Source organism: Tyto alba, unplaced genomic scaffold (genome assembly GCF_018691265.1).
Source record: "Tyto alba isolate M040663 unplaced genomic scaffold, T.alba_DEE_v4.0 Super-Scaffold_7, whole genome shotgun sequence".
NCBI lineage: Eukaryota > Metazoa > Chordata > Aves > Strigiformes > Tytonidae > Tyto > Tyto alba.
This window is the reverse complement of record NW_024881328.1, coordinates 5,173,530-5,191,047: the sequence shown is the minus strand read 5'-3', so window position 1 is coordinate 5,191,047 and position 17,518 is coordinate 5,173,530. Positions and strand designations below refer to the sequence as shown.

At 38.6% G+C, this 17,518-nt stretch overlaps 1 protein-coding gene across 6 annotated transcripts in view; it reads left to right on the top strand.

The window, feature by feature from the left end:
- Positions 1-9,791, top strand: part of ARHGAP15 (Rho GTPase activating protein 15) — a 332,260-nt gene extending 322,469 nt beyond the window's left edge. For all 6 annotated transcript variants that reach the window (XM_032997444.2, XM_032997445.2, XM_032997440.2 and 3 more), the window contains one exon: positions 8,432-9,791. In XM_032997444.2, the coding sequence (XP_032853335.2) occupies positions 8,432-8,615 (184 nt within the window). In that variant the 3' untranslated portion in view covers positions 8,616-9,791. The remainder of the gene's footprint in view (positions 1-8,431) is intronic.
- The last annotated feature ends 7,727 nt before the right edge of the window (positions 9,792-17,518 follow it).

Here is a 17,518-nt window from a genome sequence, read left to right as displayed (position 1 = left end):
AATTAATTACCACTGGCATCTTTGGCATTGCCTGTCAAATTGGATTTAGGATATCCTTTCGCTGTTTAAACAAATAGCCCTAGATCTAAAGCTAAAATCCCAAGTGTTAGCATTTTCTTTACTTTTAAATTTTTATTTAAAAATTCAGCAAGTATGTCCATGGATTTTGCAGGTAGAATTCAAATAAAAGAAACAGGAATTGATATTGTCAATTTTGATTAATAGTCCCTCATTAATAAACATCCTGTTATTCAGTTTCCACCTGCAGTTGCTGATGTTGCCTGGAATCAATTAACTCATATAATTTGATTTATTTTACAAAGACATTTTTGGATGTGCTGTGCTGATGATAAAGGTTCTATATTTACAATTCTTGATTTAAGGGAGATTGTTACTAACTGCTTTTTATTTTTAATGTTACAAGGAAAAGTAGCTTCAGGCATTCCTGAACGAAAATATTTAAGCAGTTTGAAAAGTTAAATCTTTATTCATGTAAAAGTATCTGCTGCTTTCTGAGCCACACAGGCCACAAAAGCATAGAGATCCAGCACCTCTGACAGGTTAGTCTTTACAATAAGCTTGTTGTTCTGCAGAAAAAAAAAAAAAGAGAAATAGAATTTAGAGGAAAAAAAAAATAAAAAAAAAAATCAATCACAGCAAAAGTTACACCACCAGCCAAAAATACAATTAAGGCCTCTATGTGTTATATCTCTGTCTGAACATATATTATTCTGTGTAGTCTAACGCTGCCTTTATCACTCTACTATCCAAACACCTCTAAGAAGTGCATTAGCATCTGCCTAACATCTGTCACGGGAGGTTTTGTTCTCTCCCATCCTCTCCCCAAGGAGAGACTCGTGCTTGCAGTGGTAGTGTGGCTTTTGAAGAGGGGTTTGCTGCTGTTGGAGAGATACATGCTGCTACAGGGCTGTTAGAGAAGGCAAAAACAAATGCCTTGTGCACGGAGCTGCAGCCAGAGGAGTCTGAGATGCTCCTTAAGAAAGTTGGTGGCCTTCAGCTGACTCCTACCAAGTGGCTGTCCCCAAATAGGCAAACTTCAGGCTCAATAGCTACTCACACTGTGATAACATGGACTAGCCAGACCTCCTCCTCCCTCCAGTCTTATGAGCATTAGTCAGAACTAGTTTGCGTTCATGCACAAAAATATTAAAAACCAATCCAAACTGGGAGGACAGAGTGCTGGTTGTCAGTAAATGGAAGAACTTAGTAGGTGACCCAGCTGCATCACTTTTCCAAAAGGGAGACCTGGAACTTTTGCAGTAATAGGGAAGATTTTGCGAAAAGATTTTGAATCCGTTTCTTTGACACAGCATGGTTTTTGGGGGTGGGACTGAGCTTCTGCCCACACCAGGCTCTTCAGCAGATCCACCACAGCATGAAGATGAGCTCCTGACCTTTCTGTCCCTGCCATACCGGGACACCTGTATGTACCCCTGCCTTTGGAGCTTCTCTAATACAGGAGATGACCATAAAAAAATAAAAAAAAAATCCCCAGACTGAGCTGCAGGTACCACGTTACCCTGCCTTCTTCATATAGCCACAGCTGCGGGCAGAGGCAGGAGCACAGCTCCCATTGTGCAGTAGAACAAGCAGGACTTCTCCAAAGCACATTCCTGAATGAAGCCCCTGTAGAAGCCTGAGTCCCTTTAGATATCTAAACCTGCTTGTACATCTTGACCCCAGTCACCTGGAAAATGAAGACTTTCTCTACAAGACAGACATTATGTGAGGTGTGTGCAAAGGCAAGAGCACACGCACTCTTTAGAAAGGACATCATACAGGTAGCAAAGTTCACCCAGTGGTGAGATTTTATTTTGAACTGTTCCCTTATTAAACCAGGCTAAGCCAGAATAAATTCCTTTCTTCAGCTTTTCAGAGTCTATTCAGCCAACTGTGAACTGATGTTCGGAGTTAGTTTAGTTATTATTTTCATTTAGGGCTAGACTCCAAGGCAGTTCATCCAGGGAAGGGCTCATGCTGTGAGATATGTGGGGGATCCCCTGAGGAAGCCCATTCTCCACCGGGTCCCTGTCAGCTGTCCAGGTACTATATATAGCCATCCAACAGTCAGATTTAAAGGCTAGTCTGCAGAAGAAGACAGCATCAAGTGCTCATTCTTGTGTCCCAGAGCAACTGAAGAGAAGGGATTTTTCCCAAAGAGCTGTAATATGAACCCACAGCTGCAGAACACAGGAAGCCTATGGAGTTTCTGTAGGCCAGGAGCCATGGAGGCTATTTTCAGCAAAAGCAAGCTCTTAAGTATGTCTGAACTATTTCTGACCCCTCTCGTAACGTATCATACACCATGACCTGGTTTCTCTATTACCAGTCTTGGATAGCTCTTGTTTCGAATTCAACCTATGGAGCAAACAGGAATTTAAAATACCTTTGCATTTTACACAGGCAAAAGAAAGTAGCTTAAAACTGTATTAGTCCACTGTGATCCCTGAACTGCGTATATTTTGTTGCAGAAGAAACCACATGGCCCATTTTGCAAAGGACTGACGCAGTGTTTTGGAGCTCCTCTATAAGCAGGTCGTAGCACAAAGCTTTCCCCCCTCCCAACTTGGTATACAGATTTCACAAACAACAAGATGAGGATTCAACTGATAATGTTTGCATTTGCTTAGCTTCATCAGCTGGTGAATACCACTATAATGCAACTGAGCAAATCATCCGTAAAGCCAGTACATAAATAATAATGAGGTTTAGTTTGCATTCATAAAATATAAAGAATCCCAATTTATTACTAAATTTTAAATTTATCTACATTGCAGTGCAATGAATTGAACAGTTTACACAAATAGAGCTTATGGTATCAGGGGGTCACTTACCACCGATTATTTCCATAAGTCTCTCAAGATGGGGTTAAGTAGTATACAGGCCCTGCACTCTTCCTCCACGGTGGTTATATTTTTCTGTCTGTCCTAATCTGGTATATCCAAACTGGCTATGGATATCTGCTAAGGCTTTGACCTGTTATAGAAGGACACCTATTGTTTCTGTTTTAAGAAGACTCTCAAAGCTGTAGTTCGACGCCTTTTTAGTACCAAAACCCACTTCAGTTCTTCCTGAAGAACAACTACTATAGCTGAACTGAACTCAGTTTACAACAAAAAATGACATTGCAGTAATATACTGTATCTCAGGAAAGTATGTAACAGGCCTTAAATGGAAAGGAAATACATTGAGAGGAAACCTGATACTTTATCTGTGCATCATTTTGTACTTTGCTTCCTTCCTAACACTGAAAAACCCATCTGCAAAAGCCCTGCCAAAATGTGCTTATAACACACACAGACATTATCACTTCGTAGGATGGTTCGTTTTATTATCAGGTTATTTTCCAGTACATTTGGCACAGTTAAGGTAAGTATATTAACTTTACTTCCAAATAAAGAAAACAAAGTTGTACTGAATGTCTCAGCCATTGTCAATGAGTTAAGAACTGACAGGAGGTCCAAGTAATCAACCCTGTCTACAGCGTTGAGCTTTCCCCTGGGACACCTCTTCTGATCATACATTGTATCTGACTGGCATGGATGTAGAATTGCTTTCAATAAAGATTTTATTTCAAGGTTGGATGATTCCTTCCCAAATGTCTTGTCACTAAAGCAAAGTATGTAATACCTGTTATTTTTTTTAACTCCTGTGAACCAGCATTTGGGAAGGAGAGGAACATAAAATGTTGAGTTAGGAACTGTTCATCATAGGAGTCAAATTTTAACACATTCAAATTGATTGGAGTTCTGCAATGGCAAAAGTCAGAAAAATGCTGCAGAAAAACTGGCCCATAACAGTGTAGTGAAGGCCTGTTAACAGCATTATAATTGAGGTGTATTGAAGGCAGCTGAGCCATTCCCAGGGCTGAGTCCTTAAGCTAAAACATTACATTTGTATATGCTTGAGTATATATAGGAAACAGATATTAGCTAATTTGAGGATAATTATTAGTAAAGTGAATCAATGGGGTGTGCAGACTTTGACCCATTAAGGCAGTTCATAGGAATTTACATACAAATCAGCCCTGTTGTCCATCAGGATGAGCTGCTCTGGCCACGATAGTGGTCTCTAGCACAGTTTAGCAAAGATAAAAAACCCACCCAAATGTGCTGTCAGGGAATAATCCACTTAGAGGGGAGTTGCTTCCTAATTCTGTAAGGTTAGGTATTATAACAAGAAGACAGATGTCATGAATACTTCATCTTTTCTCCTTTCTGGGGAGTTTCCTTTATTCCTGGACATCTTTAATCTTTTTTGGCCTCTGTTTAGATCTTGGTTCCTGTCTCTCATGGCAGTGACTTCCCTAGATAAATTATTGTGAATAATGCTGGCAGACAGCATTCTGATAAGACCAAAACCTACTTTTATCCCTCAGTCCTCTACTGAATTCAGAGGATGGCATTTCTCACACCTGCCATAATTGCCCATAATATTTTAACAGCTGACCTGTTCTTACTCATCTGATCCCCTCATTTCATAATGTGTTGCCCTTTAGTCATAGTCATTACCAGTTCATGGAAGAGCAGCAGGACTGTCCTGTTGAAAAGCTTCCCTTAGATACAATTTAAAACAGAAAAAGAGTACTAGGTATGGCTAAAACCAGTTCTGCTAAGGGTAGAAATACCTCTGACATTGAGCAAACTTAAGTCCTCGTAGGCTGGAAAAAGCTAAGAAAGCAAGACTGAGCAGTTCTCAATGCAGCTTAGAGAGGACAACTCTACTCACAAACGCTCTCCAGTTTACAGTAAAACAATGCCCTTTCCAATGGGGTTTTCCTCCCTAAGTACATTGGCTTGTCTCTCTAATTTTTTATGTACAGTAGGAACAATAAAATATTGAGGAATCAGAGCACTGTTGAGACACTTTCCCCTCCTCAGCAGTTACTATAGAGTAAAAATGGATGAAGAACGTTTCCTAACACCTAGTGTGTTTGAAGTAATAATCCTGTGTGCTTTCTAAATGTCAAAATTAATAATGATTTTATTTAGGGAGCTTGAAAAGTGTAGGTTTAATGGAACTAGAGAGCCAAACTCACCATACTATGACCCTCTTAGCTGTAGAGTTGCCCTGCTCTCAGTCACACGCTTTCCAGCTTACAGTTGCCTTGGCAACAGCCAAAGCATAAATTCCAAGTATTTTTGCTTATATATCTGCCACTGACACTAGAGCCCTCCTATCAGACACTTCTGCTGGTTTAATACATCATTAATTTCATTACTATTAATAATGAGAACTGTATTTTCTGCATATCTCCTGACTTGTGATCTTAAAGGACTGAAGCCATTCTTGAAGTTCATTTATTTTGGGGAAAAAAAAAAAAAATCTAGCACAGCATAACGCCCAACAATTTCTTGATATGGTTCCAACATCTGTGGCACCAGATTACAGACTGTTTCTAAAATAATCTTAAATTGATGGATCATTGCTCCTTTCATTTGGGCTTGACAAAAATATCTCTGGCATTTCCTTTCACTTTTTATGTTATAAATGGTACATCACTCTTTCTGCTCTTTTTCTTGCCAAAAAAAAGAATTCTTGCCCATTTTTTAGGAATTTTCTCTTTTAACAACTCAATTTCACTTAGCAGCTACAGTAATAGCTTTAAGTGTGCATATTTGGTTTTGGTTTGCTTTGACTTTTTCTTTTGTGGACAGATCATTAGTTATAGAATTTCACTGGTAAATATTTGTAATTTAAAAAGGCATAAGGTCCTAAACTTACAATTATTTTATTCAGGCTGGATTGAATTCCATTCTTCTTTCCCTCCAGTAGTTGTATTTTACCACAGATTATTTAATTACTAAGACTCTATATTTCAGTTCTATTGTGTTTGTTTTGTTTTGTTTTGTTTTTACGGTCATCAAAACAAGCACGACTGCATGTATACATAGAAAATATCAAGAATTTTCAAGACATTTTATCAATAAAAGAATTATTCTCCTAGCGTTAAGCTTAGGGGCCCCAAATATATGCAGATGCTCTTACTGCCATGTTCCATATCAGTGAACCACAACAGATGGCCGGTTCCTCTCCATCACCAATGGACACCACATACACCCTTGCTTCATGTTGTACCCTCACCTCCTGAGAGCTGAGCGTCTGCAGACCATGTGCTGGCAATGCCTGGACTCAAACATGACTTCGCATGCAGGATGGCATCTCCAGGAGAAACAAGGGCAATTATTCTGTTACATTAATATGGTAAACAAGGACAGAGAGGTTGACAACCCTTCTTCTATTTTCTGTGTCCACATCAGAAACATAAGATCTCAACATCTTGCTCCAAATTTTACAGATAAAGGAAGCCAATACCCTCCTCTTCCTTCAGTAAATTGAGCTCTGCCACCACCATTCTTCACCCTGACTACTCATCCATGGTGCACTGCTGCCTCCTCCCAGCAAGGTGTTTCTCCTCCAGCTTCATTCGTGCTGTCCATTATCAATACCACCTCACTGCAAAGCCATGGCTGATGCCAAATTGGTGATCTCTAAAGTTACACAAGATACAACTGCTGAATATGTTTTTTTCCCCCCTGGCGAACACCAGCATCTCTACCCATGCTGATGTCATCTGCAGATACTTTAACAAGGTTTCTAATGTCTAGAGTGTAACAAGCTAAACAGAAATCAAGCCTTTCTCACAGGGAGGCCCTAAGCTTGGTGTATATCCTTCTGTATAAGTGGCATTAAGCAAAACAACCTCGTCACCCCTGTAATAAACATTTTTAATTGCGATAAAGATGTGTGATGTCCATCAGAAGCCCACACAGTTATTTGGCAACAAAACTTAATTTTTGAGACTTTATGAACTACTAAGAGAAGAGATGATATATTAATATTATCACAGAGGAAAGATAATGATTTGTTTTTCATTTATAATAAAGATGTTGTATTTTAAGAAACTAATAGTTAAGCCAATCTGATTAGTGCCATATGGAGGGTATTTTGTGTAATGGACACCACAGTTACAAGCATGAGGCAGAACTAAGTAATGCTTCCTATTTTTATATGGGAAAAAAAAAACATAAACGTTCATGTTCAAGCAATGTGGTAAACTACATGATTGTCAGAAATCTACAATATGATGCTCTTTGCAGTGTGACCCACCCACTAACATGAAAGAAACCTTTTTTTAAGTGACTGAATCCACTATATCTTATGACATTTCTTTCACTTATAGTGTAGCTTGCTGTAAATTCAGCAACAGGTATGGAAAAACAGAGAGAGCTATGATGATTTTTAAATTGCTGTCTGGATTTTAAAAAGGTAAATGAACGACAATGAGAAAGAGGGGGGGGAAAGCAGAACTTGGCTTCAACAGTCCACTTGGAATATTTAAGTTAAAACTAACAGATTAAGCAAGAATCCATAAATTCAAACATATACATGTTAAAGTTGCATTTAGTTCGCATTCCTTGGTAGAGCTATGCAATTCATTTATAAAATATGAATCTTCATTTACTAGTCTTTCCAACCTAGGATATATTATGTGTTCTGGAGGGTTGAGGGAAATGGATTTCTACTTAGTTCGTACTCACTACTGCAGAGATTTATGCGAAACTCCCTACCTAAACTCCATCTATTAAACCTATACAGTTCTTAGACTAGACTTCTCCATCCTTAATGTAATTTCCACAAGAATATTAAGTCTTAATACAGACATAAGATCAACTTTTAATAATAATAGTTCTCCTCTTGTAATTTTGTGGGTAATAAAGATATCAAAGGTTATAATCCTTACCATTATTTTCTAAGTCATCTCATTAAGGTACGTGGTCTCAGCGTCTTTCAAGAAACTTTGTGTCAGGATAAGGCATGCAAAAGTCTTTAGTTATATAAATTTCACAATCCATTTCAGACCATACTAACCTGATTGGATTTAAATTAGCAGAAGGAATGTGTTTCACATGAGCTCTATGTTAAGGGGCTTTTTTTTGTTTTCCCAACTCTTTCAGTGCTGGAGACCATGTTAAGAGAAGCAGGGAAGCTTCTCCCTGGAGCCACCAAAACTGTTGACATCAAAAGTGCTCGATTCCCTTAGTGTAAACATCAATCCCTATTTTCCATATCTAAATGTATGAGTTTATTATTGCCTTATAAGGCGCACACATTAACATTTGCTCACCAGAAAGCAGCAAATTGTGCCCTGATGTAAGAGTACTGTGTATGGAGCTCTACACCTCCACCCCATGCACCTCTTGCTGTCTGGGGCTGACTCCCCTTTCCTTGTTTGTCAGGTTGGTAGAAGTTGTCTCTTCCCTCCCTCTTTTCTTTCTTTTTGATAATCTAACCAGACAAACATCCCTGTTAGGAGAATCAGTAAAAAAGTGCCTCTATGTACTTCATATGCAACAGCAACTCCCTTGACATCCCTCTTTTTTAACCAATTCTTTCCTTTCGTCAACAGGATAGCAGCCAAGGAATCCGTGAATCTTATGTCAACACAAAGCTTAGGAATTGTGTTTGGACCAACACTCCTTAGACCTGAAAAGGAGACAGGGAACATGGCAGTCCACATGCTGTACCAAAATCAGATAGTTGAACTTATGTTGAGTGAGTACAGCAAGATCTTCGGCTCTGAGGAAGACTGACAGACAGGGCCTGTTATTGAAAATGTTCACATCTGTCTTGATGTCTAATATTTTTACATTTCTGTAAACATATTTCTGAAATATTTCTTTTTCTTTCAAGTGACAGATGCCTCATTTTGTGAAAACTTAATGATGATTTTGTGTTTAATTTTCAAACATTGGAATAAAAAATATTGTCAACATTTGCCTATATGTATTCTGCATTAACCCTTTGAGAGTTTCATTATGCTAGCACTCCAAGTGTCACTTTTTTTGCAAGCTGAGCATGCAGCATATGGCCAAAGACCATAGAAAATGCTGTTTACCAACATATGCAATGGCACAGAAAGACAAATAATAATTGAGGAGATTTGTAGAAAACTGATTAAAATATGTATATTAAAAGCAGTGAATTAAACAGTGATACCAGTTATTTGTAGCTAATATGATTACAATTTACCTTTCTCTTTGATATATATTTAAAGTTAAAGACATGACGAATAATTAATTTGCCTGCCTCAAAAGTTCAAAAAAAGATTACATTTCATACTTTTAAACAAATATAAAATAATAATTAAAAAAACAAACAAAAAAAAAACAAAACAAAAACAAAAAAAAATACAAAAACAAAACAAAACAAAACAAACAAACAAAAAAAAACAGCAAACAAAATGTCAGTATTTGCATAACAGTGTCTAAAAAAAAATTAAAAATTAAGTTGGAATTTTGGCATTTTTACTGAAATGCAGTACATGAAACGAAGACATTGCATGACTGTTCATTTTAATGTAACATCCATTTTGATTCTTCATCACACTGTACATCTGCCCGCTTTCCCCAGCTATCTCATGTTCTGTAGCATTTGTATTGTGCTCCTGAGGATGCTTTATTGGTGAACTACATTAAATTCATCTAGAAAGAACTTTAAAAAAAAGCCTTTTCATATGCCCTTAGGATTACTTGGCTAGACTTGAATCAATTTATGCATTTGATGGTTAGTTTCAGTTGTCATGGATAAACAAAAGGGTAACTGTCTAGAATATATCAAATATTGTTTCATTTTGAAATGTATGTTTCCAGCTATACACATCTCCTACCGTTTTGTAAAAGTATTCTGCTGATAAAATGTAGACTTATGTTTGACAGCTTTTTAATCAAGTTCAAAGAGAATAAATAAAACTAATCCAGTGTGGTAAAGAGTCTGTCTGGTTATCGATTCGTTCATAAAATGAAAAATAAACCATGTAAATAAGATGTGTGAAACACAGATCTAGAAGCAAATATTTAAAGCAAGTAAAGACCCCAAAACATAGGATTAATGCACAGGTCTGCTGTGGATGAGATATGTCTTCAGTATCACCTCAGCAGATCATGGATTACTTCAGTTTTTACTTAGCATCATTTTCCAAAATACCATGTTATTCAGGAAAGGTTGCTCCTTCAGAAGAGTCATTTATGGGAACAAACATATAGTGAAGCCTGATCGTTAAATAAGACCAGGCTCTTTCATCAGGTACCAACACAGGCCGAAAATAACACCAAGAAAACAAAAATTGACCCTAAGATGTTTTGTGACTTCATACATGTCTGAAAAATCAAGCGAAACAGAGGGGCAGTGGCCAGTAATTAAAATTAAAGCACGAATCCAAGAAAACGTCTCCCCCCATTTTACAGGTATTCAACACAATCATTTCTGAAGAAAACTATAATGTTGTGGAGAACCCAAATTCACTTTACTTTCAAGAAAATATTTTTCATGTTAATGTCAAGCCATGAGCACTTAAACAGTAATGCTTTTCAGCATCATCGTCTTTAGACTCTTTTAATAGCAACAAACCAGGCGCTGTTTATAGTCTGTGGAAATGACTGGAAGAAAGATAGTCAGAAGTTCAGTCTATTCCTTAATAAAGACCATTCACATTATGGCCCCACGGGTGCTCACAATCATGCTATTGAAGTAATTTCTGCTATTACTGGAAATGAAAAGTTCACTTGTTATTTGGATCCTGTTGCACTCAGAAGAAAAGATTCTTAATTAATTAATTAATCTTCTTTTAAGCTTTCTTTGGAGCATGGAGACTCTTCTTTTCTTGTTTTTATAAGCCAGACAAGGCTTATTAAATGAACCCGTATCTTTCTTAAGATCAACTTGTTCGGTTGGGGGAAAAGAAAAAAAATCAAGCAAACTTTTGGACACATAAGCCTTTCTTCAGTTTTGAAGGGTTCCTTACATGAGGTCTGTACAAATGTGCTGACTTCTCTACTAAATGCTTTGTTAAAGATAGAAGCCTGATACATGGGTAGCCAACTCTGTGAGGACACAAGTGGCTCTCATCAGAGGAGTGTATACATCCAGGGCATATAGCAGATGTCTATCCTTTCTCTTCCTGACAACAGAAAGGAATAACCACGCCTTGCTACTAAGCTGTTCCCTTCCCCAAGAGACCAGTCTTCTCCCTGTCTCCTTTAATACCTACATAATTCAGTGGGAAAAAATACTGACTCAACTGTTAGTCAAAGAGCCAGCCCCACAACTTCTGCCATCAGCCCCTCAAGGCAGAAAGCAGCCAGACAAAAGATAGTAAAAAAAAAAAAAAAAAAAAATTATTTGCAAGCTTTAACTGCAGTGGGGTTTCCTTGTCCTCCTGCTCAGGTAGTTTGCCCTTTGTTAACCAACCTTTCAGTCCAGGGCTCCAACAGAATCTCTTTTGTTGCTGGACGCATACATTTCTAAATCCCAAAAGTGTCTAAGTTTGGCCTCCATCCAGCAGGAGCAATTCACTGGGCCTGTATCACCACCACATTGTTCCTCTAGTTGTTACTTACAAGAATATTCATTATGTCTTGGTAGAAATTTTGCTCAAACTTTCATATTTTTTTAGTGAGTCAACACTAGCCTTGCAGAAGACTTATTTTTAAGGAGCAAGCTTCAGTTTGAGAAAGACCACAGAAAACTTTAGGCAAGGAGCTATCGCTATTAATGGTAAATGATCAGAAAAATGAAGGCTGAGAGTGCAGTAGAGACAAATACATCCAAGAATCAGTTTATCTATATCTTCTATACAGAGTATCTTCTACTCAAACTCATGTGAAAAGACAGCTGTCTTAGTAACTGGGATTACTATAGTAAAAGAAGACATCAGAAAGAGACCTATAATGAAACTGAAAAGGGCATTTCCAGCTAGAAAGATTTCACATTAAAATAAAAATAATTAAAAAAAAAAAATGAAATCTTAAATTTCTACAAGAAAAAATGTCAGTTTTTAACTCAAGAAATTAAACTGAAAAATAGAACCTCTAAGCAAAGCAGGAGAAAGACTGACTTGCTGAGCTACAGCTAAAAAAGGACATGTAAACTGCCCTGAAGAAATTTTCATCCCTCTTTTTATTTACTTACATATTTACACACATATATATATATAAAGATCAAGAGCAGCATGCATTTTCATAGTTATTTAATTCTCTGCTAGGACAGCTGCAGTACAGGTAACACTCAGCCTGTTTTTGTAAGCACACCATGTTGCAACAGAGCCAAAGACTGCCATTCAGCCCAAGGCACTCAAGAAGTTCGGCTAATCAATTACTACACAGCATCTAGACCATGGGTAGAGCTTGGAAGAAAGCTGGAAAGTAAGTTGGGACCACAATCACCACTGTAATCAGGCAGTGTATAGATTTTACATGGCTAATTCTCGGAAGAGGCTGAAAGACAAGCCTCGGGGAATGCACATATTATCACAGCACAGCAGGTTCCCCAGCATTGCACTCCTGCTTCGAAAAGGAAACATGGAGCATAAGGAAACAGCATAATCACAGAGGCAGGTCTCTCTCAATCGCAAGTCCTGATTTTTGTAGGACGCATAAATGAGGCCTGGGGCAATGCTTGTTTTGCAGAACACAGGAACCTTCCCTAGCACTCACTTTGGATTAAAAACCACAACCCTTCCCTAAGGACCAAGGGCACACACATAAGAAAAATCTCCAGCAAGTGTCCTGATGCGGTCAGGCATTACCCAAAACCTTGGATGCTCAAGTGTTACAGCCCTTGCTTTGGTCAGTAGGCTTCACCAAGGGAATGCTTGCAGGATGCTAGTAAAGCAGCAATCTCATCCGTGTGCCAATTCACCATGTGTTATCACAGCAAATGAATATACTCTACCATTACTTATGTACTGCATGCTATTTTTACACTCAGTAATTGCATGCTTCCAAACATACCTGAAATACTATGAGAATAAATGCCCATTTTTTCCTTATAGATCCTTGTTACAAAGATCTGTTGGCATGCTGGATTACAAAACATGAGCACTCACTTCAGATTTTTGTACAAAACATAGACTGAAGTTAGAAAGACCTTCGCTCAAAACTCAAGACATAGGAACTGGGGACGCAATACCACTGCACATCGGTGGTGTGAGAAACTGAGGCACAGAGCCAGCCCTGTCAAGAAGAGAACACTGTATTTCTGTGGTCATTTTATTCAGCCCTATTGTCTTTTTTTTTGTTGTTGTTTTTTTTTTTGTTTTTTTTTTTTTTTGTTTGTTTAATAGAAACTCTATATTCTACACCCTTGCTTCCTCTGAATTCACCCATATAATCCAGTATTTGGGTTGCCGACATTCAGCCCTGCTCATCCCTACAACCCAAGGTCAAGGTAACCTCAGGGGAAAGAGAAACAAGTAGAAACTTGCCCTCCAAACTCTTAAATGTGGTGAGGTTTTCTGGCTTTCTCAAGTTTACTCTTAAACCCTCAGAAATACTTCAGAAGTGCAGGGAACCCACCATCACAGGACAAAGCAGCTTGTCTGTGCACCTCAAAAATCTTTGCACACACTGTAAAACCTAGGGGGATATCTTACACCTTCAGTAGAAGCTGACAGCTTTGTTTAATAAGTTTAAGAGGGACCATAAAACACTGCAAGTTCAGAATGCATGCCAATTAACTACCCACAAAACACCACCATTTTAGAGCCATTTCAGAGCACATTTCAGTTAATAAAAGGCAGACTTATAAATTTCACATGATTCTCCTCTGCCTGCATCAAAATACAGTTCCTATGCTCAGGTCCTATCCATAAGTTTCTTGGCTGTGTGTCTGGGAGACAAAAGGGGCAACTATCTCCCGGCTGATGAGTTCTATATTATCTTGAAGCTCAGAAGCTTTCAGAGAAGCTGCTCAGAAGTTTTTTGAATGTTTTCTGGTTGCATTTTTGGGTATGTGGAGGTGTGCCTTCTGCCCTGGAAAGTGAGAGTAACCATATTGTGAAAGCATTTTGAGCAGTCCATTGCTCAGCTGAACATTTTGTATACATTTCTATCTTTATGTAGTTTCTGTCACTTATTATCAATTTTTAGTCCTGCTAGGCTCTTTGTCTTAATGGTATCTGATGAATTTCCTAGGTTAATTACACACCATGTAAGAAAATATTTTACTTGTATCACTTTTAAATTCATTAGCTTTTAGTATTATTGTATAGCACTCTACTTGCTCTTGATTTATGGGAAAGGCTAAATAGGATTGTCTGACTGACCTCTTCTGGCAATTCACTCTCCTATATACCACTAACATATCACCTCTCATTTGTCTCTTAATCAATTTAACCTCCCCTCATATGGAAGATCTGCCACACCTTTTATAACTTGCTCTGTCTCTCACTGGATGCTTTGTGTATCTATACTGCCCTTTTGAACAAAACCCTAAGTATTCAAGGTGAAAGGATCCTTAATATTTTCATTATTGATCTCTTTTCAGCTCTTAAAAGAATCAAGTAGTTTGTTGGTATCTGATTGCTCCTCTGAACTGGAGAACTGAACTGTCCTTAGTGTTCCCAACGGACCAGATTCACAAGGGAATCTGGGGAATTAAATACTATTTCTGGTCCATACAGAGAACATATCAGTGCTTCTGGGTTCTCCCCTGTGGCTACTGCAGCCTGCATCTATCCAAATTTGCATCAGTAGCTTCAGCCACCCAACGTTGGCAGTCAGGAGGAGGAAAGCACTGGCAGCAGGAGGAGCGACAGAGGGAGGCTTCAAACTTCCCACAGGATTAATACTAATATCTTTGTACATATAATAACAGCAGTGACCACATGCACGTCGCAGGCTCTGCATCCACCTCTAGTACACCCAATGCATATGCCTAGCAAAGCAAAACCTTTCGCGTGTGTGCACTGTAGCTCTCTTTCCAATGGACACAGTTCTAAAGGGCCTATGGTTAATGGCAGTTTCCTGGCTGTTGGGATGGTGAAAGCCTGTCTTCTAATCCCAAAATCCAACCCAAATCAAACCCCTTTTGCCACTTGGCAGCAGCTAGAAAGTTCTACTTTGTGAGAGATTTTCTGTTCTGCAAGTATATATTCAGCCTGGGAAGAAAATAAGTGCTGTGGGGATCAGATTAAAGGAACCTGGCACCCGCCTGAACCACTTTCACCTTAGTGTCAGAGCCCCTTGCAGTCTTTGTGGTATTGGCTTACCCACAAGAAACCACCATGAAGAACTGCTTTTGCCTTTTGATGTTGCAAACTTAAAATGAAGCCTATGTCAGCCTAGGGACATGGACCTGGAATCTACTGCAAGATGGGCTAGGATCCTACAGAGTGAATCAGCTCCCTCAAAACAGCTGCCCTCTAAGATTGCATCATCATGGACTGATGATGAAGCACATAGGTGATACTGTACAAACACCTGGCTTTTAGTTTGAGATCCATGTTTAGCTATGAGCCAAACATAATTTCACAGATTCCACACAGACCTAGGCCATGCAGTGCTGCAGGAACGTAGAGCTGATGATCACCCTGCTCCATAAGACACTTGATTTCAAACAAAACAACACAATAATGTTGGTTATTCCAGGTTTCCTGAGTGTTGGTGGTTGGAAAGCAAACCAAATTTCCTTTTGTGCTTATGACACGCTTCACCTCAAATCTGAGAATGGAAAGATAAGGCAGCTACCTTAAACAAACATGCCTTAAGATGCAAAATACAAGCACCTGTTTGAGAACTCTAGTACTATTCTCTTTATCGACATGTCTCTTTGAAGTGTAGATAGCCAAAAACATTGGCAATGCTTTCTCTCTGATGCTGCAGTTTTTGAAAGTATTATGCATATTGTAGATGCGGTTTTCTTGTACTAGATTGAAAAAAGAAATAATCTTATTAAAAATGTAAAAGGATTTCAGGGTTCTGTGCATACTCAGAGAAGAGAGAGATGTCAACAATAAACATGTCATCTGAATAATACGGAAGGACCTTTGTCCCATGGGCATAATAGATGTTTTATTAATAACTTGCTTTTATATATTTGTCTCATTTCCCAAAACAAAGTGGGGGGGCAGGGGGAAAGAAAGAAAAAATAGGAATGCATTTGGAAATCAAAACATTTCCTTGATTGGACAATTCAACAGCCTTCCTGAAACACAAGAAGATTAACTGAGACCTGGTGCATTTTCTGGGTTTGAGTTCTCTTACTCCAGGTGCTTTTCTACTGTCAGGACATCCTTGGCACGGGGACAAAGACCCGTCAGTTCTCAAGAGTCTGTCATGGAACACATTAGCTCCAGGTAATAGATTCAAAAGTTGGGCCTTTAAAGTGGCTTAGGCAGACTCAACGCAAGCATTGATGGAAAAGAAGTGGGATTTACAAGTTATTCATTCTGTCTGATTACTGTATAGGGTGTAAGAAAGAATGAGAGAGAGGAGAGAAGCCTCTTTTTCCACATTCTGGAAGAAACAGAGCAGCTACTGACACAACAAACTAATTTTTTCCTAATTTAAGTCAGCCTTGTTCTATCAAGTAGAAGTCCCAGCAATGGATAAAAGAGAGATGTGTCTCCACTCACCTTAATATCTTTCACGCAAGCGTGTGGTCCAGACCCTCAGGTTTGACCTGTACCAAGTGACTAGGTCTAGGGAAGGGTAATCCTCCAGAGGCAGTTTATCCTTATTTTTCACTCTCTTTGCCATGATATCATTTTAACTCACATATAGTCTGTATTTCAAATAATCTGAACCTCTTTGGAAATACTGTTCTTTGAGTATAGGTCTTCAGTAAACTAGTTTCTCAGATAACATCCCAAATGGCTTTAAGGAAGCTAGGCAAATATGGGCAGGGGGTGAGGGGGGATCAGGCACATGGGATGTATTAAGACAGAAAAAGCCTAAAGTAAATTTCCTCTTCCATTTTCTGACAACATATATGACCTGTGTTACGATGGGACAACACTCTTATTTTTTGGATAGCCTACCTGTACAAATAGGGTCTAGGCTACAGAAAATAGGTGCTGCTAGAAAAAATTGTGACCTTTCTAAATGCAAAGAAAGATGCAGGCTCCACCTCAGAATCAATGCCATTTTTTCCCTATCATCAGCAAACACTTTCTAGAAAACACTTCTTTGAAACAAGTAGTGAAGAGATCCGTGCCCTAAGGGTCTGCAGACCAAGCCAGGACAGTGCTGCACGCTCTCCTCAGGCACCCTGCAATGGCTGGCATTACAAGAAACTACCTAAAAAACCTTTCCAGGTTGACAGAAATTCCTATTTACTCACATAAGGCTTTAATTACTTCATATCCCAAATAGTTTCTAGACAGCCAGACTTTAGATTTTACCTTGTGAAGGCCAAAACCTTTTTTAATCCTTTTCTTATCTGTACAGCTGGGGATTCATTCATAAAAGATTTTGAACATTTGACCCCAAACATGCCCAAGTGCAGAAGGAATCTATCACTCGTATATCAGGTTGAGATGCCTTTTTCTGCCCTAATTCAAGTGTGCTTTGCAAAGTTACCGGGGTCACAAGTTGTGTTTCTTGCCTTTCCTATGGCCACTTTCCTGTGGAAGCATCCAGGAGAATTTACTGGATAGAAAGAAAAAAATCTATCTAATTAAGAAGCAAATGTGCATCTGTCTACGGCCACTTGCCAA